Source organism: Oncorhynchus mykiss, chromosome 9 (assembly GCF_057628025.1).
Source record: "Oncorhynchus mykiss isolate SJ-2025 chromosome 9, ASM5762802v1, whole genome shotgun sequence".
NCBI classification, from domain to species: domain Eukaryota; kingdom Metazoa; phylum Chordata; class Actinopteri; order Salmoniformes; family Salmonidae; genus Oncorhynchus; species Oncorhynchus mykiss.
In genome coordinates this window covers 66434184-66458784 of record NC_143030.1, presented here as the reverse complement: position 1 = coordinate 66458784, position 24601 = coordinate 66434184, and the positions used below count along the sequence as shown (strand labels likewise).

General features: G+C 42.0%; 1 protein-coding gene across 1 annotated transcript; it reads left to right on the top strand.

Annotated features, from left to right (window-relative positions):
- The first annotated feature begins 453 nt into the window (after positions 1 to 453).
- Positions 454 to 21350, top strand: LOC110533028 (polymeric immunoglobulin receptor). Its single transcript, XM_021617154.3, has 5 exons — positions 454 to 642; positions 6234 to 6566; positions 6655 to 6966; positions 7173 to 7329; positions 21126 to 21350. The coding sequence occupies exons 1-5, from the start codon at positions 606 to 608 to the stop codon at positions 21232 to 21234; spliced, it is 948 nt and encodes a 315-aa protein (XP_021472829.3). The 5' UTR covers positions 454 to 605; the 3' UTR covers positions 21235 to 21350.
- The last annotated feature ends 3251 nt before the right edge of the window (positions 21351 to 24601 follow it).

Genomic DNA, 24601 nt, shown 5'->3' with positions numbered 1-24601 from the left:
AGAGTCAGTACACAAGTATCACCAAAGTCAGATTAATTTGGTTTAATTTTCAGCATCTGGATTTTACTTTCTCAATAAAGTAAAATTCAAAACCAAAGAATCACATGTTGGCAGTGATCACCAATCAACAGGTTCCCCTTTTCTTTATGTACTAGGGTGACACATAGTGGAAGGTCTATAAAATTGCATAATTGAATGGTCCTGGAGCAGAATGGTTCAAAGTAGTCGTACTCTCCACCCCCGACAAATAACTATTTGAAGCAGCATATGCCTATACATTTTAACGTTGTATTATATAAGATTATGTATTATGGATGATTAAACCAAAACCAAATTCATCTGAGCCTAATACTGTATATCAGTGAAATTGAACAGGGTGAATAATGCCAATTGGATCTCGTTATAGAGGGTCTATTCACATCCTCTGCACACCTCTGAAGCTCTCTTAACAGAGGAGGATGCCGCACTAACCACAGTCCATTTCAGTGACATCCTGTCTCATCATCAAAACGACACTTCATCTTACAATAACCTCGTTCACAGGTTTAATTGCTATTGTATAGGTTCAGAGATAGAGACGGCTGGTGGAGGACATTAGTCTTACCATGATGAGGGTCCTTTATCTCCTGTTGCTCTGTGAAAGTAAGTATATTTTAATCAACTTTTAAATGTAGTAATTACAACGTGGTTATAGTTCCTTTTCAACCAGTTTGTTTGAAAGAAATTTCCTGTTTTCATGCTCTCACAATTGTACATAACATTTCTTGATATCAAAGGAATTGTCACGTTCTGACCATAGTTCTCTTATTTTATTCTTTGTTTTAGTATGGTCAGGGCGTGAGTTGGGGTGGGCAGTCTATGTTTGTTTTTCTATGTTGTTTTTTGTGTTCAGCCTAGTGTGGTTCTCAATCAGAGGCAGGTGTCGTTAGTTGTATCTGATTGAGAATCATACTTTTGGTTGGTGGGTGTTTGTTTCCGTGTGAGTGTTTTGGCCACACGGTACTGTTTCGGTTTTGTAAATTCACGTTGTTATTTTCTGTTTAGTGTTCTGAGTTTGAATTAAAAATCATCATGAACACTTACAACGCTGCACCTTGGTCCGATCCTTCTTCCACCAACGACAACCCTTACAGCACATATGTCAGAGTCAAGGCCCGCGGGCCACATCCGGCCCGCAAGAAGGTTTTTTACGGCCCCTGGGATGATCTTGATTTATTATTAGAACCGGCCCGCAGCAAGCCGGCAGCCCGCAGATCTTTTACACGCACCAATACTACATTTCCCACAATGCAAAGGTGACGCACCGAGCAGTAGGCTGCTTCATTTCAATATTTATTGGCACAGCAGTCGTCAGCATCACAGTAAAATTAACTTTCAGATACCCATAAAAAATGGCAAAACGGAAGGTGGATACTGAGAACCGGGGGTTTCAAACAAGGTGGGAGTCGGAGTATATGTTCACGAAGGTAGCTGGAAAACCTGTGTGTCTTCTGTGTGGAGAAAGTGTGGCGGTACTGAAAGAGTATAATCTGAGACGACATTATGAAACGAAACACGCGGACACACACGCGGACGCAACTGTCAAGGCCAGTTTTATTTTGGCAGAAGAGATCGCTAAATCAGCCCGGCCATTTACGGAGGGGGATTTCATCAAAAACTGCATGATTAAAGTTTGTGACGAAGTTTGCCCAGAAAAAAGGCAACTCTTTTTAAATGTGAGTCTGAGCAGAAACACCATTGCCGAGAGAGTAGACCAGTTGTCCATCAATCTAAAAGAGCAGCTTGTGAAAAAGGGAAAAGATTTTATTGCATATTCCTTGGCTGTGGATGAGAGCACCGACATTTCTGACATTGCCCAGTTGTCAATTTTCATCCGCGGAGTGGACTCCAACCTAAGCGTGACAGAGGAGTTTTTGGCTTTACGTCCTATGCATGGCACAACTACGGGGCATGATTTGTATGAAGAGGTGTCAAGATGTGTAAATGAGATGGAGCTGCCTTGGGAAAAACTCGTGGGTTTGACAACCGACGGAGCACCTGCGATGTGTGGACACAGGAGCGGACTGGTGGCGAAGATACGGGAAAAGATGCAAGAGGAAAACGCGACAGGTGAGCTGACAGCTTATCATTGTATCATACACCAGGAAGCGTTGTGCGGTAAAGCCTTGAAAATGGAGCATGTAATGAGCATCATCACGCGCACAGTTAACTTTATCAGAGCCAAAGGTTTGAATCACCGCCAGTTCAAGGCATTTCTGACGGAGTTAGAAACGGAGCATGGTGATTTGCCTTATCACACAGAGGTGCGATGGCTAAGCCAGGGAAAGGTGCTTCAAAGATGTTTCGAGCTTCGTGAGGAGATTTGTCTGTTCTTGGACAGCAAAGGGAAAGACACAACACAACTCCGAGACGAAATGTTTCTGTGTGAAATGGCTTTTCTGTGTGACATTACGAGTCATCTGAATGCAATAAACTTGCAGCTGCAGGGTCGGGATCGTGTCATCTCTGATATGTACAGTACAGTGAAGGCATTTAAAACCAAACTGACTCTGTGGGAGACGCAGATGCGGAAAGAAAATTTGAGCCACTTTCCCAGCTGCCAGACCATGAAAGAGAAGCTCTCTACCAGTGCGTTCCCGAGCACACAGTTGGCTGATAAAATAGGTATGCTTGCCGCTGACTTTCGACGCCGATTTGCTGACTTTGAAGCACAAAAAAGCAGGTTGGAACTGCTCGGTAACCCATTTGCTGTTGACGTGGAAAGCTCACCACCAAACCTCCAAATGGAGTTGATTGACCTCCAATGCAATGATGCACTGAGGGCAAAATATGCGGCAGTGGGTGCTGCAGAGTTCGCCCGTTTCCTCCCCGGCACAATGCCCCAGCTGCGCATCCAGGCTGCTCAAACGTTGTCTATGTTTGGCAGCACATACCTGTGTGAACAACTGTTTTCTTTGATGAACCTGAACAAAACATCACACAGAAGTCGACTTACTGCTGAACACCTCCACTCAATTCTGAGGATTTCTTCAGCTCAGAGCCTTACCCCGAACATTGATGAACTTGTGGAAAAGATGGGACACCACCAAGTATCACCCTCAACCTCAAACAAGTGAACATTACTGTGCAATCACATATTTAGAGTTTTTACTCAGTTCAAGTTTAAAAGTTAAAATTTAATATTTGTTTTCACTGCATGTTACTTCTCCTTAAACAAAGTGTTGTTTTTGATTAATAGATTTTTGCACTTTATTTTTTTGTATTTCAATCCAATTATATTTTAAAAATATTTCAGTTGAGTGGATGATAGAAAATTGCTATTATTGTTTTTTCTTTGAAGTAAATTTAGCCCACTTTTGCTAAAATAGAAAATATAGTCTACTGATGGTGCCTTGAATACCGGTTTCTTTCATTTAATGTTCATGTTATGGGGATATTTATATAAAGGAAATTTGTCTTTTGTGTCTGTTGAAAATTAAAGATTACTGACAGAGCCATAAGAAAATATTGCTTTATTTATCTGATCATATTGTAATATATTTGTTAGGTTTTCAGTAGGTTCAATTAGGTTCACTAGACTATATGCGTCATTTAAAAATTTTTCAATGAACATTCGAACAGTCCGGCCCTCGTCTTGTAGCTGATTTTTTTATTTGGCCCTCCGTCCATTTGACTTTGACACCCCTGCCTTACAGGGATGAACATGTATACAGTAACAGTAGAATTCCTCTGAAACTGTATTCAGCATAGCTTGTCGTACTTACGCCTGTCTGTGACTACATAATGATATCAAACCACAACTGTGTTGATTTTTTTCTCGGTCTGATTAACGCTCACACCCTTTTTTCCAATCATATACATTATCATTATCAACAGGGTTGCCATTATATACAGTACCAGTCAAAAGTTTGGACACACTTGCTTCAACACCTGCATTGCTTGCTGTTTTGGGTTCTTGGCTGGGTTTCTGTACAGCACTTTGAGATATCAGCTGATGTACGAAGGGCTATATAAATACATTTGATTTGATTTGACTTACTCATTCAAGGGTTTTTCTTTATTTGTAATATTTTCTACATTGTAGAATACTAGTGAAGACATCAGAACTAGGAAATAACACATATGGAATCATTTAGTAACCAAAAAAGTATTACAAAAATTCAAATATATTTTATAGTTGAGATTCTTCAAAGTAGCCACCCTTTGCCTTGACGACAGCTTTGAACACTCTTGGAATTCTTTCAACCAGTTTCATGAGATAGTCGCCTGGAATGCATTTCAAATAACAGGTGTGCCTTGTTAATAGTTAATTTGTGGAATTAATTTCCTTCTTAATGCGTTTGAGCCCATCAGTTGTGTTGTGACAAGGAAGGGGAGGTATACAGAAGATAGCCCTATATGGTAAAAGACCAAGTCCATATTATGGCAAGAACAGCTCAAATAAGCAAAGAGAAAAGACCAAGTCCATCATTACTTTAAGACATGAAGGTCAGTCAATATGGAACATTTTAAGAATTTTGAACGTTTCTTCAAGTGCAGTCGCAAAAACCATCAAGCGCTATGATGATACTGGCTCTCATGAGGACCGCCACAGGAATGGAAGACCCAGAGTTACCTCTGCTGCAGAGGATAAGTTCATTAGAGTTACCAGCCTCAGAAATTGCAGCCCAAATAAATGCTTCACATAGTTCAAGTAACAGACATCTCAACATCAACTGTTCAGAGGACACTGCGTGAATCAGGCCTTCATGATCGAATTACTGCAAAAAAAACACTACTAAAGGACACCAATAATAAGAGGAGACTTGCTTGGGCAAAGAAGGACAAGCAATGGACATTAGACCGGTGGAAATCTGTGCTTTGATCTGATGAGTCCAAATTGAGATTTGTGGTTCCAACTGCTGTGTCTTTGTGAGACGCTGAGTAGGTGGACAAATGATCTCCGCATGTGTAGTTCCCACCGTGAAGCATGGATGAGGTGTGATGGTGTGGGGGTGCTTTGCTGGTGACACTGTCAGTGATTTATTTACAATTCAAGGCACACTTAACCAGCATGGCTGCCACAGCAATGATACGTCATCCCATCTGGTTTGCGCTTAGTGGGACTATCATTTGTTTTTCAACAGGACAATGACCCAATACACCTCCAGACTGTGTAAGGGCTAAGAAGGATAGTGATGAAGTGCTGCATCAGATGACCTGGCCTCCACAATCCCCCCGACCTCAACCCAATTGAGATGGTTTGTGATGAGTTGGACTGCAGAGTGAAAGAAAAGCAGCCAACAAGTGCTCAGCATATGTGGGAACTCCTTCAAGACTGTTGGAAAAGCATTCCAGGTGAAGCTGGTTGAGAGAATGCCAAGAGTGTGCCAAGCTGTCATCAAGGCAAATGGTGGCTACTTTGAAGAATCTAAAATCTAAAATCTAAAATATATTTGAAAATAAAAATAGTAAAAATAAAGTGTCACTGGAATTTCATAATTCCTATTAATTATACAGTCTATTTTATAAGAATTTGTATGATTCCTATTTGCATAAAATAGACAGAGACCAGTCTTATCAAAATTAGATAATAGTATTTATTCTCGGAGCGCGTTGCCATGTAACCACGAACAACAGTTTATATGCAAAATATGACGTCACCATTCAGCAGACAGTTCCAGCTAATGGAAAACCTGAGAAAACACACTCTGCCTTATCTAAACATTCCAGAGCTAAGTTGAGTCGGTTCAACCATAGGTTAACGACCCTTTCTGCTTACTTAAAAACCCACACTTCCAGTCTTCTCCAACCTGGCTGAAATGGTATTTATTTTATTTAATTACCCCCTGTTACATGCTCCACAATCCCTTCCTCATGAATTAATATTGTTAATCAGATATACTAAAACAGAGTAAGTTTCATTAGTTGTTTCAAATGTAGATATTGTTTAGTCATTATTCATATAATTCCTAACATAAAGAAAACCCGTTGAATGAGGAGTTGTGTCCAAACTTTTGACTGGTACTGTATATACTGTATATGAAGTAGATATGTACCTGCACAGTATATTTTCTTACACCACTGATGAGGACCATTTACTGCATACAGAATACTATTCAGGGTACATCAGCACACAGGAAATGCTATTTTCAACCTGCAGAACATATTTAAAAAGACATTCTGTAGGTCTGAAAGGGCTGTTGACCAACAATGATGATTTATCTAACTATTTGTTGTGTTTCTTTTCCCAGCAAGTGTCCAGCTTCAGTGTGACAAAACAGTAATCCAGGCCAATGTTGGGAGTGGATTCAGTCTGCTCTGCCAGTACCAAACAAACCGGTACCTCTTCAGTAAGAAGTACTGGTGTCGTGGGGAGTCTAGGTCGACCTGTGTTATTCTAATGGACTCGGATCACCTCACCAACAGAGAGCTCAGACACAGGTCTCAGATCATAGATGCACAGCGAAGGGGGTTGTTCATCATCATGACAGATCTCAAGTTAGAGGATACTGGAGTGTACTGGGTTGGGATTGATAAAATCCATGCTGATATCATGACTTCCATCAATCTAATTGTGACATTTGGTAAGATTATTTTTGCTCTTTACTTTTACTGGCAGTTTCCCCTTCCCCTTTTCTTTTGCATTATCCAAATAACATCTCTCTCTCCCAGTGGCAGTGTCCAAACCCATGGTATGGCCCCTGAGTTCAATGGGAGACACTTGCTGGGGCCAGCCTGTGACAGTGCACTGTGCTAGTGCAAAGGGCACAAGTGTCCAGTACACCTGGTACCAATCCACCCAACCCCAGGACATCCAGTTTCAGAGCTCAGCAGACCTGCACCTACACTGTGGCATTGTGGAAGAAGACAGCCAGTACTACTGCAGTGCCAGCAACGATGTGAGCAGCCAGCATAGTGGGATGGTTTCGGTGCAGGTTCTGAAGCCCTCTGAGGAGGACTGCATCTATCGTTTTGCTATGGAGGGTAAGTGCTAAAAAAATTATTTTGAATGTAGTTGATTAAGTAGGAACAAATTAAATCAGCAAAACTAAAACACATCAGCAAAACTACATACTAAGTAGACACCCAAGTTAATTTATCCTAAACATGTAGCTTCTCATTACAATAAAATGTAAAGTAAAGTATAATAACTATTTCCAATCCATGCATATGTACTTTAACACCACCAGGCCAGAGAAGCTATGACTGTAGTGACAGATTGAAGACAAGCACAGCCACACCTCTGCGTTCTACTGGCCATCTGACAGAAGAACCCTATCAACCTGGAACCAACAGCAACCTGTCCTCAACAATCAATCAAACACACCAGGATTGGCATTACAGTAGGTCAGAACCGTGTCACCTCTATGTAACCTCTGTGTAACCTCTGTGTATCTATTTCCACCAGATCCACATTAGCACACCTTGAGCTGAAGCCTGTTACCCAGTAACATAATGTGACATGTCTTGAAGAACCAGTGCAGCTAGACTTCCTTTGATGTGATCAATCTGTCAGCATGTTATGTACAGTATATCACAAAAGTGAGTACACCCCTCACATTTTTGTAAATATTTGAGTATATCTTTTCATGTGACAACACTGAAGAAATGACACTTTGCTACAATGTAAAGTAGTGAGTGTACAGCTTGTATAACACTTCAAATTTGCTGTCCCCTCAAAATAACTCAATACACAGCCATTAATGTCTAAACCGCTGGCAACAGAAGTGAGTACACCCCTAAGTGAAAATGTCCAAATTGTGCCCAAAGTGTCAATATTTTGTGTGGCCACCATCATTTTCTAGCACTGCCTTAAACTTATTGGGCATGGAGTTCACCAGAGCATCACAGGTTGCCACTGGAGTCCTCTTCCACTCCTCCATGACGAAATCACGGAGCTGGTGGATGTTAGAGACCTTGCACTCCTCCACCTTCCGTTTGATGCTCAATAGGGTTTAGGTCTGGAGACATGCTTGGCCAGTCCATCACCTTTACCCTCAGCTTCTTTAGCAAGGCACTGATCGTCTTGGAGGTGTGTTTGGGGTTGTTATCATGTTGGAATACTTCCCTGCAGCCCAGTCTCCGAAGGGAGGGGGATCATGCTCTGCTTCAGTATGTCACAGTACATGTTGGCATTCATGGTTCCCTCAATGAACTGTAGCTCCCCAGTGCCGGCAGCACTCATGCAGCCCGACCATGCCACTTCCACCACCATGCTTGACTGTAGGCAAGACACACTTGTCTTTGTACTCCTCACCTGGTTGCCGCCACACACGCTTGACACCATCTGAACCAAATAAGTTTATCTTGGTCTCATCAGACCACAGGACATGGTTCCAGTAATCCATGTCTTTAGTCTGCTTGTCTTCAGCAAACTGTTTGCGGGCTTTCTTGTGCATCATCTTTAGAAGAGGCTTCCTTCTGGGACGACAGCCATGCAGACCAATTTGATGCAGTGTATGGCATATGGTCTGAGCACTGACAGGCTGACCACCCACCCCTTCAACCTCTGCAGCAATGATGGCAGCACTCATACGTCTATTTCCCAAAGACAACCTCTGGATATGACGCTGAGCATGTGCACTCAACTTCTTTGGTCGACCATGGCGAGGCCTGTTCTGAGTGGAACCTGTCCAGTTAAACCGCTATATGGTCTTGGCCACCGTGCTGCAGCTCAGATATACTCAAATATTTACAAAAATTTGAGGGGTGCAATCACTTTTGTGATATACTGTATATGTCTGTTGTTTGGTGGCAGTGTAGCAAAGGTTTGCATTAAGAGGCACAGTGCAGTAGCGCTGTTAAGAGGTTGCATATATTTTAGTTGTTCACTTTCAAGTACAGGATGTACTGTGCACTCTTAAACTGTACTGTGTATGCTGCTGTAGAAATGAGATCTGAAGACTACTACTATATAGGGGAGAGAGGGGTAAGGGGTAAGGGGTGGAAAAATGGGCAAGTTAAGCCACCCTTGTTTCTAGGAAACCATACAGAAAATGTACCATTTGACCAAATACTTAGAAAGAGGTCATCATTTCATGGAGTTTGTGAAGGAAGAAACAACATGGAAAAAGTGGTAATCAAGTTGGGTCCAAAAAATAGATTTTTACCAAATGAAATGAATTTATTGTGTTAGAGGTTTCATGGTGCTTGTATCTAAACCAAAGTAGATCATTTTAAGATGGTTCTATACATCAGTTTGGGTCTCTATAAGCATCAATATGAGGTCCTAAACCTAGAATGAAAGGGCATCGTTGTAGCTGTGTCCTGTGTCGGCTAATACAGTCAAAGTGTTTGCCTTGGGGTAAGTTGAGCCAATTGTTGAGCCAATGGCAAGTGTTTGTTAGGTGTTGAGCCTGTTAAAATGTGCCTAAAATTATTCAAATACCAAAAAGTGATTGTGATTGGGTTGAAATGTGTTTGGGAAATAAAGATAAGGACCTCTCGAGTGGCGTAGCGGTCTAAGGCACTGCATCGCAGTGCTAGAGGTGCTACTACAGACCTGGGTTCGATCCATGCGGCTGTGATCGGGAGTCCCATAGGGCGGCACATAATTGGCCCAGCGTCATCTGTGTTAAGGGAGGGTTTGGCCGGGGGGGTTTTACTTGGCTCATTGCGCTCTAGTGACTCCTTGGGACGGCCGGACGCCTGACCTTGGTCATCAGTTGAATGGTGTTTTGGCTGGCTTCCGGGTTAAGTGGGTGGGTGTTAAGAAGAGCAGTTTGGCGGGTCATGTTTCAGAGGACGCCTGAGTCCATTGGGGGTAAAATACAACAACAACAAAAATATATATAAATAAAAGAGTTGGTGTTTTACCCAATAAATTACTGGAAGTTTATATATATAGAAGTTTATATATATATACAGTATATATTATTATAGGTTACAGTTTGTTCGCCGTTAGTCAGCACCTCTACACTAAATCATTTTCTCTACACTAAATCAAGCTCATGCTTTTTATTATGGAAATATAAATAGACATGGTTTTAAAAAGGTAGTGGTAATATTTCATTCAGTACAGAAATTGGCTGTTGATGGATAGGGTCAACATAGGCCTTGCTGCTTTGCCTAGCTTCATTCGTTGCATTGAGACAATTTCATATTTTGTGTATGTGCATTGCCTTAACATGTTGTGGAGGTAAGCCTGGGGTAAGCTCTGTACAATTCAGCATGTCTACATAATTTGGTGCTGAATGAAGCTAGCTAAACAACTTGATAAATGGACACTATACTTCACCTCAAAAAAGGCTACAAGCTCATGTAAAGTTGGCAACTGAACTACAGTGCCTTGCGAAAGTATTCGGCCCCCTTGAACTTTGCGACCTTTTGCCACATTTCAGGCTTCAAACATAAAGATATAAAACTGTATTTTTTTGTGAAGAATCAACAACAAGTGGGACACAATCATGAAGTGGAACGACATTTATTGGATATTTCAAACTTTTTTATCAAAAACTGAAAAATTGGGCGTGCAAAATTATTCAGCCCCTTTACTTTCAGTGCAGCAAACTCTCTCCAGAAGTTCAGTGAGGATCTCTGAATGATCCAATGTTGACCTAAATGACTAATGATGATAAATACAATCCACCTGTGTGTAATCAAGTCTCCGTATAAATGCACCTGCACTGTGATAGTCTCAGAGGTCCGTTAAAAGCGCAGAGAGCATCATGAAGAACAAGGAACACACCAGGCAGGTCCGAGATACTGTTGTGAAGAAGTTTAAAGCTGGATTTGGATACAAAAAGATTTCCCAAGCTTTAAACATCCCAAGGAGCACTGTGCAAGCGATAATATTGAAATGGAAGGAGTATCAGACCACTGCAAATCTACCAAGACCTGGCCGTCCCTCTAAACTTTCAGCTCATACAAGGAGAAGACTGATCAGAGATGCAGCCAAGAGGCCCATGATCACTCTGGATGAACTGCAGAGATCTACAGCTGAGGTGGGAGACTCTGTCCATAGGACAACAATCAGTCGTATATTGCACAAATCTGGCCTTTATGGAAGACTGTCCCTGAACACACCATCCCCACTGTCAAACATGGTGGTGGCAGCATCATGGTTTGGGCCTGCTTTTCTTCAGCAGGGACAGGGAAGGTGGTTAAAATTGATGGGAAGATGGATGGAGCCAAATACAGGACCATTCTGGAAGAAAACCTGATGGAGTCTGCAAAAGACCTGAGACTGGGACGGAGATTTGTCTTCCAACAAGACAATGATCCAAAACATAAAGCAATGGTTCAAAAATAAACATATCCAGGTGTTAGAATGGCCAAGTCAAGGTCCAGACCTGAATCCAATCGAGAATCTGTGGAAAGAACTGAAAACTGCTGTTCACAAATGCTCTCCATCCAACCTCACTGAGCTCGAGCTGTTTTGCAAGGAGGAATGGGAAAAAAAATTCAGTCTCTCGATGTGCAAAACTGATAGAGACATACCCCAAGCGACTTACAGCTGTAATCGCAGCAAAAGGTGGCGCTACAAAGTATTAACTTAAGGGGGCTGAATAATTTTGCACGCCCAATTTTTCAGTTTTTGATTTGTTAAAAAAGTTTGAAATATCCAATAAATGTCGTTCCACTTCATGATTGTGTCCCACTTGTTGTTGATTCTTCACAAAAAAATACAGTTTTATATCTTTATGTTTGAAGCCTGAAATGTGGCAAAAGGTCGCAAAGTTCAAGGGGGCCGAATACTTTCGCAAGGCACTGTATGTCGTCGAGTAGCTCAAACTGTGCATGTCTCCATTAAACGCCATCTTAACTGTCTTAATATGGCATCAATGCACTATTGTATTCACAGTGCATTTGGAAATTATTCAGACCCCTTCTCTTTTTCCACATTTTGTTACGTTACAGCATTTTTCTAAAATGGATTAAATAAAACATTTCCCCCATCAATCTACACACAATATCCCATAATGACAAAGCAACATTTGGCAAATGTATTCCTCTGTGGAGATGGTAGAAACTTCCAGAAAGACAACTATCTCTGCAACACTCCACCAATCAGGCTTTTATGGTAGAGTGGCCAGACCGAAGCCACTCCTCAGTAAAAGGCACATGACAGCTCGCTTGGAGTTTGCCAAAAGGCACCTAAAGGACTCTCAGACCATGGGAAACAAGAGCAAGCTCTGATCTTATGAAACCAAGATTGAACTCCTTGGCCTGAATGCCAAATGTCACATGTGGAAGAAACCTGGCACAATCCCTAAACTGAAGCATTTCTAAAAACCCGTTTTTGCTTTGCCATTATGAGGTAGTGTGTGTAGATTGACAATTGAATACATTTTAGAACAAGGCTGTAAAAAAATGTGGAAGTATTCAAGGGGTCTGAATACTTTCCGAAAGTACTGTAGGAATGAATGGTGTCATGTGATCGATAGCTTTGTCCATTCATACAATCATTGTTCCAGAGCAGACAATCATTGGTCCAGAATAACGGGTGATATGTCTGTAATTTTGCCAGTACTTGAGGGGTGTGGCTGTGGTTGTCTGTGTTAACTATGCACACTCACCGGGCCCTATACACCACACACACTGATACTCCAACACACATACAAAACACTCACTCCATCATTTGCTCAAACACATAATATGCACATACATTAATACTGAATTGAAACACACCCACTCACATACAATCATAATTTTTGCTGCTGCTACTCTGATTATCATATACCCTGACGCCTAGTCACCTTACCCCTATACATACTGTATCAATCGCTATCGATCCAGGAGCCTGGACATTGTACATATGGTACTGGAACTGACCCTGTATATAGTATGCTTACTTTATCGTGTTCTTGTTTTTATATCTTGTGCGTTTTTGTTATTTTTAGTATTACATTGTTATTGATTACTGCATTGTTGAGGTTAAAGCTAGCAAGATAGGCATTTCACTGTACTTGTGCATGTAGCATTAAAACTAACATGTCATGTGCAGTTAGACTTCCCCTTGCAGTGGTCAAATGTGGTACGTTGTTTGATTGCAGTGTAGTGAATGTTTCCAGAGAGGCACAGTGCTGTGAAAGATTGCAGAGGTGTAGACCAGGCCTGGGCAAAGACCGACCCGGGGGCCATATGCGGCCTGCGACCTGATTCAATAGAGCCTGTGGAATAATGCTCAGATCACATATAGAATTTGCGATAGTAAAGTTTTGAAAAAATGTATTTGTTATTCAAATTAAAATCCCAATGAATAATCTCTTCGTGTAATGATTTAACTCCCACCGCTTGTGGGACACTTATTTTGTAGGCACACATAAATAACAAATGCATGAGGACAGACAGTGAAAACCGTCTGACACATGTCACAGTTTCAAATAGTAGCTAGCTAGAAATTGCACAAAAATGAGTTTTTCAAAGAACAGCATCTGCTTCCAACTCACACCCTCAAACACATAGATCCCCTGAACGCAGCTCACTTTCCAGCCCACTTTCCAGCTCACACTCTCAAACACATAGATCCCCTGAATGCAGTATACTCTCCAAATCCCAATCCCCTGAATTCTAATCACCTGTTCACATATCTGTATGTCATTATCACACACTATTTAGTTCAGTTCTTTGCACCCCATCACTGTGAGGTATTGTTTGTTTTTTGACACACTTATTTTTCGGGGGGCTGTTTTTCCCCGTGAGTTACTCCTCCCGTGTATGATAGTTTTTGCCTGCCTCACTAACAATGCCCTTTTGCCTATTCACTACCGGTACTGTAGCCGGATCGGATTTCCTGTTATCAACCTATATTCTGATCTCACGGACAACGTTATTATCCTTTTTCCTGCCTGTACTGTTGCCTTTTTGGACCCCCTGTGTCTGACCTTCTTCCTGCCCTTGGACCCAGCTACCTGCCTCCTCCTGTGGTCCTTTACAAATAATCACCTGTTGCGCCCTGCACTTGAAACCAGCTCTCTGTCTCCCATCGTGTTCATTACAGGTGTGTGCATACAGTGGGGAGAACAAGTATTCAATACACTGACGATTTTGCAGGTTTTCCTACTTACAAAGCATGTAGAGGTCTGTCATTTTTTTTTATCATAGGTACACTTCAACTGTGAGAGACGGAATCTAAAACAAAAATCCAGAAAATCACATTGAATGATTTTTAAGTAATTAATTTGCATTTTATTGCATGACATAAGTATTTGATCACCTACCAACCAGTAAGAATTCCGGCTCTCACAGACCTGTTAGTTTTTCTTTAAGAAGCCCTCCTGTTCTCCACTCATTACCTGTATTAACTGCACCTGTTTGAACTTGTTACTTGTATAAAGGACACCTGTCCACACACTCAATCAAACAGACTCCAACCTCTCCACAATGGCCAAGACCAGAGAGGGTGTAAGGACATCAGGGATAAAATTGTAGACCTGCACAAGGCTGGGATGGGCTACAGGACAATAGGCAAGCAGCTTGGTGAGAAGGCAACAACTGTTGGCGCAATTATTAGAAAATGGAAGAAGTTCAAGATGACGGTCAATCACCCTCGGTCTGGGGCTCCATGCAAGATCTCACCTTGTGGGGCATCAATGATCATGAGGAAGGTGAGGGATCAGTCCAGAACTACACGGCAGGACCTGGTCAATGACCTGAAGAGAGCTGGGACCACAGTCTCAAAGAAAACCATTAGTAACACACTACGCCGTCATGGATTAAAATCCTGCAGTGCACGCAAGGTCCCCCTGCTCAAGCCAGCGCATGTCCAGGCCCGTCTGAAGTTTGCCAATGACCATCTGGATGATCCAGAGGAGGAATGGGAGAAGGTCATGTGGTCTGATGAGACAAAAAGAGAGCTTTTTGGTCTAAACTCTACTCGCCGTGTTTGGAGGAAGAAGAAGGATGAGTACAACCCCAAGAACACCATCCCAACCATGAAGCATGGAGGTGGAAACATCATTCTTTAGGGATGCTTTTCTGCAAACGGGACAGGAAGACTGCACCGTATTGAGGGGAGGATGGATGGGGCCATGTATCGCGAGATCTTGGCCAACAACCTCCTTCCCTCAGTAAGAGCACTGAAGATGGGTCGTGGCTGGGTCTTCCAGGATGACAACGACCCGAAACACACAGCCAGGGCAACTAAGAAGTGGCTCTGTAAGAAGCATCTCAAGGTCCTGGAGTGGCCTAGCCAGTCTCCAGACCTGAACCCAATAGAAAATCTTTGGAGGGAGCTGAAAGTCCGTATTGCCCAGTGACAGCCCCGAAACCTGAAAGGTCTAGAGAAGGTCTGTATGGAGGAGTGGGCCAAAATCCCTGCTGCAGTGTGTGCAAACCTGGTCAAGAACTACAGGAAACGTATGATCTCTGTAATTGCAAACAAAGGTTTCTGTACCAAATATTAAGTTCTGCTTTTCTGATGTATCAAATACTTATGTCATGCAATAAAATGCAAATTAATTACTTAAAAATCATACAATGTGATTTTCTGGATTTTTGTTTTAGATTCCATCTCTCGCAGTTGAAGTGTACCTATGATAAAAATTACAGACCTCTACATGCTTTGTAAGTAGGGAAACCTGCAAAATCGTCAGCGTATAAAATAATTGTTCTCCCCACTGTATGTATTCACCCCCTTTGCTATGAAGCCCCTAAATAAGATCTGGTGCAACCAATTACCTTCAGAAGTCACATATTTAGTTAAATAAAGTCAAACTCTGTGCAATCAAAGTATCACATGATCTGTCATATGATCTCAGTATATATACACCTGTTCTGAAAGGCCCCAGAGTCTGCAAAACCATTAAGCAAGGTGTGCACCATGGCACCATGAAGACCAAGGAGCTCCTCAAACAGGTCAGGGACAAAGTTGTGGAGAAGTACAGATCAGGGTTCGGTTATAAAAAAATATCAGAAACGTTGAACGTCCCATGGAGCACCATTAAATACATTATTAAAAAATGGAAAGAATATGGCACCACAGCAAACCTGCCAAGAGAGGGCCGCCCACCAAAACTCACTGACCAGGCAAGGAAGACATTAATCAGAGAGGCAACAAAGAGACCAACGATAACCCTGAAGGAGCTGCAAAGCTCCACAGCGGAGATCGGAGTATCTGTCCATAGGACCACTTTAAGTCGTACACTCCACAGAGCTGGGTTTTACGGAAGAGTGGCCAGAAAAAAGCCATTGCTTATAGAATAAATAAGCAAACACGTTTGGTGTTTGCCAAAAGGCATGTGGGAGACTCCCCAAACATATGGAAGAAGGTACTCTAGTCAGATGAGACTAAAACTGAGATTTTTGGCCATCAAGGAAAACGCTATGTCTGGCACAAACCCAACACCTCTCATCACCCCGAGAACACAATCCCCAGCATGGTGGTGGCAGTATCATGCTGTGGGGATGTTTTTCATCGGCAGAGACTGGGAAACTGGTCAGAATTGAAGGAATGATGGATGGCGCTAAATGCAGGGAAATTCTTGAGGGAAACCTGTTTCAGTCTTCCAGAAATTTGAGAGGTTCACCTTCCAGCAGGACAATGACCCTAAACATACTGCTAAAGCAACACTCGAGTGGTTTAAAGGGGAAACATTAAAATGTCTTGGAATTGTCGAGTCAAAGCCCAGACTTCAATCTAATTGAGAATCTGTGGTATGACTTAAAGATTGCTGTACACCAGCAGGAACCAATCCAACTTTAAGGAGTTAGAGCAGTTTTGCCTTGAAGAATGGGCAAAAATCCAAGTGGCTTGATGTACCAAGCTTATAGAGACATATCCCAAGAGACCTGCAGCTGCAATTTCTGCAAAAGGTGGCTCTACAAAGTATTGACTTTGAGGTGAATAGTTATGCATGCTCAAGTTTCCTGCTTTTTTTTGTCTTATTTCACAATAAAAACTATTTTGCATCTTAAAAGTGGTAGGCATGTTGTGTAAATCAAATGACACAAACCCACAAAACATATATTTTAATTCCAGGTTTTAAGGCAACAAAATAGGAAAAATGCCAAAGGGGTGAATATTTTCTCAAGGCACTGTGAATGGGGGTACCGATACAGAGTCAATGTGCGGGGGCACTGGTTAGTTGACGTAGTATGTAAAGTCGTGGCCAAAAGTATTGAGAATGACACACATATTAATTTTCACAAAGTCTGCTGCCTCAGGGTCTTTAGATATTTTTTGTCAGATGTTACTATGGAATACTGAAGTATAATTACAAGCATTTCATAAGTGTCAAAGGCTTTTATTGACAATTACATTAAGTTGATGCAAAGAGTCAATATTTGCAGTGTTGACCCTTCTTTTTCAAGACCTCTGCAATCTGCCCTGGCATGCTGTCAATTAACTTCTGGGCCACATCCTGACTGATGGCAGGCAGCCCATTCTTGCTTGCATAATCAATGCTTGGAGTTTGTTAGAATTTTATTTTGTTTGTCCACCCGCTTCTTGAGGATTGACCACAAGTTCTCAATGGGATTAAGGTGTAGGGAGTTTCCTGGCCATGGACCCAAAATAGTGATGTTTTGTTCCCCGAGCCACTTAGTTTTCACTTTTGCCTTATGGCAAGGTGCTCCATCATGCTGGAAAAGGCATTGTTCATCACCAAACTGTTCTTGGAAGGTTGGGAGAAGTTGCTCTCAGATGATGTGTTGGTACCATTCTTTATTCATGGCTGTGTTCTTAGGCAAAATTGTGAGTGAGCCCACTCCCTTGGCTGAGAAGCAACCCCACACATGAATGGTCTCAGGATCCTTTACTGTTGGCATGACACAGGACTGATGGTAGCGATCACCTTGTCTTCTCCGGACAAGCTTTTTTCCGGATGCCCCAAACAATCGGAAAGGGGATTCATCAGAGAAAATTACTTTACCCCAGTCCTCAGCAGTCCATGTTTTTCCTGGAGGGAAGTGGCATCTTTGCTGCTCTTCTTTGACACCAGGCCATCCTCCAAAAGTCTTTGCCTCACTGTGTGTGCAGATGCACTCATATCTGCCTGCTACCATTCCTGAGCAAGCTCTGTACTGGTGGTGCCCCGTTCCTGCAGCTGAATCACTTTAGGAGACAGTCCTGGCACTTGCTGGACTTTCTTGGGCGCCCTGAAGCCTTCTTCACAACAATTGAACCGCTCTCCTTGAAGTTCTTGATGATCCGATAAATGGTTGATTTAGGTGCAATCTTACTGGCAGCAGGATCCTTGCCTGTGAAGCCCTTCTTGTGCAAAGCGATGATGACAGCACGTGTTTCCTTGCAGGTAACCATGGTTGACAGAGGAAGACCAATGATTCCAAGCACCACCCTCCTTTTGAAGCTCCCAGTCTGTTATTCGAACTCAATCAGCATGACAGAGTGATCTCCAGCCTGGTCCCCGTCAACACTCACACCTGTGTTAATGAGAGAATCACTGACATGTCAGCTGGTCCTTTTGTGGCAGGGCTGAAATGCAGTGGAAATGTTTGCATGGCAAAGAGGGATTTTGCAATTAATTGCAATTCATCTGATCACTCTTCATAACATTCTGGAGTATATGCAAATTGCCATCATACAAACTGAGGCAGCAGACTTGGTGAAAATTAATATTTGTGTCATTCTCAAAACCTTTGGCCACGACTGTACATGTAACTCAACAAAAAAAGAAACTTCCCCTTTTCAGGATCCTGTCTTTCTAAGATAATTCATAAAAATCCAAATAACAGATCTTCATTGTAAAGGTTTAAACACTGTTTCCCATGCTTCTTCAATGAACCATAAACAATTAATGAACATGCACCTGTGGAACGGTCATTAAGACACTAACAGCTTACAGGCGGTAGGCAATTAAGGTCACAGTTAGGAAAACGTAGGACACTAAAGAGGCCTTTCTACTGACTCAGAAAAACACCAAAAGAAAGATACCCAGGGTCCCTGCTCATCTGCGTGAACGTGCCCTAGGCATGCTGCAAGGAGGCATGACGACTGCAGATGTGGCCAGGGCAATAAATTGCAATGTCCATACTGTGAGACGCCTAAGACTGCGCTACAGGGAGACAGGACGGACAGCTGATTGTCCTCGCAGTGGCAGACCACGTGTAACAACACCCTCACAGGATGGCAACAACAACTGCCCGAGTTACACCAAGAACACACAATCCCTCCATCTGTGCTCAGACTGTCCGCAATAGGCTGAGAGAGGCTGGACAAAAGGCTTGTAGGCCTGTTGTAGGCAGGTTCTAACCAGCCATCACCGGCAACAACGCTCTTCACTGACGAGTCGTGGTTTTGTCTCACCAGGGATAATGGCCATTCCCCCCAGAAATGTCCTGGAACTTGCAGGTGCCTTGGTGGAAAAGTGGGGTAACATCTCACAGCAAGAACTGGCAAATCTGGTGCAGTCCATGAGGAGGAGACACAATACTGACTGTTACTTTTTATTTTGACCCTCCCTTTGTTCAGGGACACATTGTTCCATTTCTGTTAGTCACATGTCTGTGGAACTTATTCAGTTTATGTCTCAGTGGTTGATTCCTGTTATTTTCATACAAATATTTACACATGTTGAGTTTGCTGAAAATAAACGCAGTTGACAGTGAGAGGATGTTTTTTTGTTGTTGCTGAGTTTAGGTGGTTATTAAAGTGACAATGCATAGATGAAAACAGAGTAGCAGTGGAGGGGGTGAGGGGGGGCACTGCAAATAGTTTGGGTAGCCATTTGACTAGATGTTCAGGAGTCTACCCTCTGTAGTGCCTTGCGGTCAGAGGCCGAGCAGTTGCCATACCAGGCAGTGATGCAACCAGTCAGGATGCTCTCGATGGTGCAGCTGTAGAACCTTTTGAGGATCTGAGTACACATGCCAAATCTTTTCAGTCTCCTGAGGAGGAATAGGTTTTGTCGTGCCCTCTTCAGGACTGTCTTGGTGTGCTTGGACCATGTTAGTTTGTTGGTGATGTGGATACCAAGGAACTTGAAGCTCTCAACCTGCTCCACTGCAGCTCCGTCAATGAGAATGGGGGTGTGCTCGGGCCTCTTTTTTCTGTAGTCCACAATCATCTCCTTTGTCTTGATCACGTTGAGGGAGAGGTTGTTGTCCTGGCACCACACGGCCAGGTCTCTGACCTCCTCCCTATAGGCTGTCTTGTCGTTGTCAGTGATTAGGCCTACCACTGTTGTGTCATCGGCAAATGTAATGGTGTTGGAGTCGTGCCTGGCCGTGCTGTCATGAGTGAACACGGAGTACAGGAGGGGGCTGAGCACTCACCCCTGAGGGGCCCCTGTGTTGAGGATCAGCATGGCGGATGTGTTGTTACCTACCCAAGCCACCTGGTGGCAGCCCGTCAGGAAGTCCAGGATCCAGTTGCAGAGGGAGGTGTTAAGTCCCAGGGTCCTTAGCTTATTGATGAGCTTTGAGGGCACTATGGTGTTGAACACTGAGCTGTCGTCAATGAATAGCATTCTCACATAGGTGTTCCTTTTGTCCAGGTGTGAAAGGGCAGTGTGGAGTGCAATAGAGATTGCATCATCATTGGATCTGTTGGGGCAGTATGCAAATTGGAGTGGGTCTAGGGTTTCTGGGATGATGATGTTGATGTGAGCCATGACCAGCCTTTCAAAGCACTTCATGGCTACAATTGTGAGTGCTACGGGTCGGTAGTCATTTAGGCAGGTAACCTTAGTGTTCATGAGCACAGGGACTGTGGTGGTCTGCTTAAAACATGTTGGTATTACAGAGTCGGACAGGGAGAGGTTGAAAATGTCAGTGAAGACACTTGCCAGTTGGTCAGCGTATGATTAAAAAAAAAAGAGTCTGAGTGTTGGAGTGTGCCGCTGGCTATCACTACATTTTAAAGGATATATAAGGAATTTTATATGATTTATATTGTTACTTTTGATAGTTAAGTATATTTTAGCAATTACATTTACTTTTGATACTTAAGTATATATAAAACCAAATACTTTCAGACTTTTACTCAAGTAGTATTTTACTGGGTGACTAGTAAAACTTTATATTAAGGTATCTATACTTTTACTCAAGTATGCCATTTGGGTACTTTTTCCACCACTGGGTATAGATGAAGGTGTATAGATGAAGATGTACTGTGAACTCTTAACAATTGTACTGTGTATGTTATTGTGGGAATTAAATCTTTAGACTACTGCTGTATGTAATGTGGAATTTCATTTTCAATGAGCGATTTTCAATCATAACTCTTTTTGTTTGTTTTTCAGGGCATGGGCATTGTTGCCTGTTTGTTATGAGGTCCTGCGCTGGCTTTTCCTGGCTACTCTGATAGCAGCTGTGTGTCTTGTGCACAAGTGCAGACCTACGCAAGTGTGATTCAACAGTCTCTATGACAACAGAAAGTTTCCTTTGGCAAACTGACCACTTTGTTTTACCTTAGTCGCAGATATGTACTTTAGCTAACTCTTTTGTCATTGTCGTCATATAACATATAACATCCTTCAGAGACATTAAAAATATAGAATTGGCTATCTACTTACCTATACAAAGGCTAAAGGTAGGATTATATTATATTTAATACATTTTAAATAGTCTTGACACAAAATAATAGTTTAAATCTAGGTGCCAGTGAGGATGTGAAGAGTTACAGTTAGCCACAGGAGGGCAGTAATGATTGTGTTATGGAAGTTTGAAACATCACATGTTCAATATGGTTTACATTATGAAAGGACCTTAAGTGACATCATGTAATCCTAAAATAAACATTTGCATTTCTTATCATAATGACACAATCACCTAATCGCTCACTAATATTGTTTTTTACAGGGAGACGGGAGTTTTTTTAAATGTATTTACCTGAGACAGATACTAATTCCCTACCCAACAGACCAGTGTCTGGTCTGCAGGGGGGATGTGTTATTTTATCATATATTTTAGCGGCAAAATACATAGTCTTGTTCATACATTTCCATCAATTATTTGTCTTAGGGTAGGCATATTAATTTGCCTGTATTGATCATCTGTAATGAATTCTCAGGGAGAAAAAGGTGTAGCTTCACACGCAGAGCACAGCAGGTGTTTCTTTCACCTTTGCAGAAGGCAGGAACCGTGGTCACAGGCAGGCAATACACAGGTAGGCAAACAGGCAGGTGAATCAAATCTAGGACTGAAGGCTATAACTGGTTCTCACAAACAAGCTAGGAAAAGGCTTAGTAGAGTCAAAACGAACAATACCTCACAAAGGCACAAACAGAATGAACTGAACTAAATAAGGAGCTGATGAGACCAGGTGACTAACTAACACAGGTGAAATCAATGAACAAAAATGAAAGACAGGGCTACATTCAAGAACACAAAGAAACAGGGCTACGCTCAAAAACACAACGAAACAGAACACAAGGTTGACTAAGGAAATACAGAACCTTACATCTAAACCATATCTATTGTGACTGTAAAACAGGAAGTCTCCTCCCTTACTGTGAATGATATTATAGAATAAAAAAAATTTGCTTTATGAGTCAGGTGACTTTCATTGCATTACTCAGGAATTCATAATGCGTATGTTCTTCCTGTGATTGATTAACTTGTCCGATGACTTTCTCAATCAAGCTTTTATTGCCCCGTATAAAAGCCTTATCTATTATGTTCGTCAGAGACACCGATAATATTTTCCATCAAGAAAAAGCCAGAGAAAAGTAAATGGAACTGAAAGAGCTTAAGTCAAAATGACACTTTATGAAATAATCTGTAATGGATAAGTTATTACAATTTAGTTTGTACAACGGAAAAATACTGAGTTGTGTGTCACGTGGTGATGAGATTAGGATCCATTTCCCCACGTGAGATTAGGATCCATTTCCAATTCCATGATGATTGTTATTTTATCCTTCCCAGGAACTCATACAATAAGACATTATATTCTATCCTTCCCAGGGACTCATACAATAAGACATTATATTCTATCCTTCCCAGGGACTCATACAATAAGACATGGTCACAGCATGAGAATTTGTTTTCAATGTCGACACTCAAAACAATGGAAAGCCAAACCCTCTAGACGTTGCCCAGAAATGACAAACCAATTCCAGTTCCTGCCCATTCTTTAAACTCATAACCTCAACATAAGTTTTCCATAGTGGTGTTTAGTGTGTGATAGATTATTGAATACTGTATATTAACATATCAGATGTAAACCTGTTGGTAAAAGATTCTGTAAGGAATGTATTTGCTGTAACTGTTTTAAGAACATGTTTGGATCTAGCAAAACTGTTCACGAGGAAGGAAGTGGTGACAATATTGCGTTAACCACAAAAAAGACGAGAATATTTGCAATATCTTACTTCTTGGAAACATGCCTAAAAGATGCAAATACTTTCCCCAGGTAGTTGGAAGCATATCTATATCGTGGACAGATTGTGTCAGTGCAAAAAGGAGTGTCAGGAAATGGTGAAAGGTTCTGTTACTCAGCATGAGTCAAACTGAGGATTGTTCTACACACCACGTTTACTTGTGTTTCTAAATACCAAAGTGGTGATCATACATTATTTTACAATGCTGCCACTTTGTGGCTCAGCATTCCAATCCTTCAGTTCATATTGAGATGACCTGGACTGTTCTTACCTGGTATAAGGAAGATGCGTACTAATATGTTAATGATTGGATCACTATCAGATCTGAGCATCTGGCATCAATAGCTGGCATAGTGTTCATTAATTGTTTAACTGTCACAGAACAACGCTTAGATGCTGTTTGCTGGATGACACACAATGTTCTAAAACCATGTAGGCCTAGGCCTCATACCTTGCCTTGCGAAAGTATTCACCCCCTTGGCATTTTTCCTATTTTGTTGCCTTACAACCTGGAATTAAAATTGATTTTTGAGGGGTTTGTGTCATTTGATTTACACAACATGCCTACCACTTTGAAGATGCAAAATATTTTTTACTGTGAAACAAACAAGAAATAAGACAAAAAAACAGACAAAATCCCCAGAAAACTTGAGCGTGCAAAACTATTCACCCCCCCAAAGTCAATACTTTGAAGAGCCACCTTTTGCAGCAATTACAGCTGCAAGTCTCTTGGGATATGTCTCTATAAGCTTGGCACATCTAGCCACTGGGATTTTGGCCCACTTTTCAAGGCAAAACTGCTACAGCTCCTTCAAGTTGGATGTGTTCCTGCTAGTGTACAGCAATTTTTAATTCATACCACAGATTATCAATTGGATTGAGGTCTGGGCTTTGACTCGGCCATTCCAAGACATTTCCCCTTAAACAACTCAAGTGTTGCTTTAGCAGTATGCTTGGGGTCATTGTCCTGCTGGAAGGTGAACCTCTGTCCCAGTCTCAAATCTCTGCAAGACTGAAACATGTTTCCCTCAAGAATTTCCCTGTATTTACCGCCATCCATCATTCCTTCAATTCTGACCAGTTTCCCAGACCCTGGTGATGAAAAATATCCCCAAAGCATGATGCTGCCACCACCATGCTTCACTTTGGGGATAGTATTCTCGGGGTGATGAGAGGTGTTGGGTTTGTGCCAGACATAGCGTTTTCCTTGATGGCCAAAAAAGCTCAACTCTCATCTGACCAGAGTACCTTCTTCCATATGTTTGGGGAGTCTCCCACCGCCCTGACAATCACTTCTATTTGTGTTTTTATGTGCTATGCCTTTTTGTGCCCACTGCCCTTTCTCCCCAAATCGAAATGGGCACCAGCATCTCAGTGCAAGAGGTGTCACTGTA

Bases quoted from the DNA above. Each gene is read 5' to 3' on its own strand.
- LOC110533028 (XM_021617154.3), top strand. From the start codon at position 606: ATGATGAGGGTCCTTTATCTCCTGTTGCTCTGTGAAA. The intron at 643-6,233 runs GTAAGTATATTT...TTCTTTTCCCAG, and splicing joins TCTCCTGTTGCTCTGTGAAA to CAAGTGTCCAGCTTCAGTGT. The intron at 6,967-7,172 runs GTAAGTGCTAAA...TAACACCACCAG, and splicing joins CTATCGTTTTGCTATGGAGG to GCCAGAGAAGCTATGACTGT.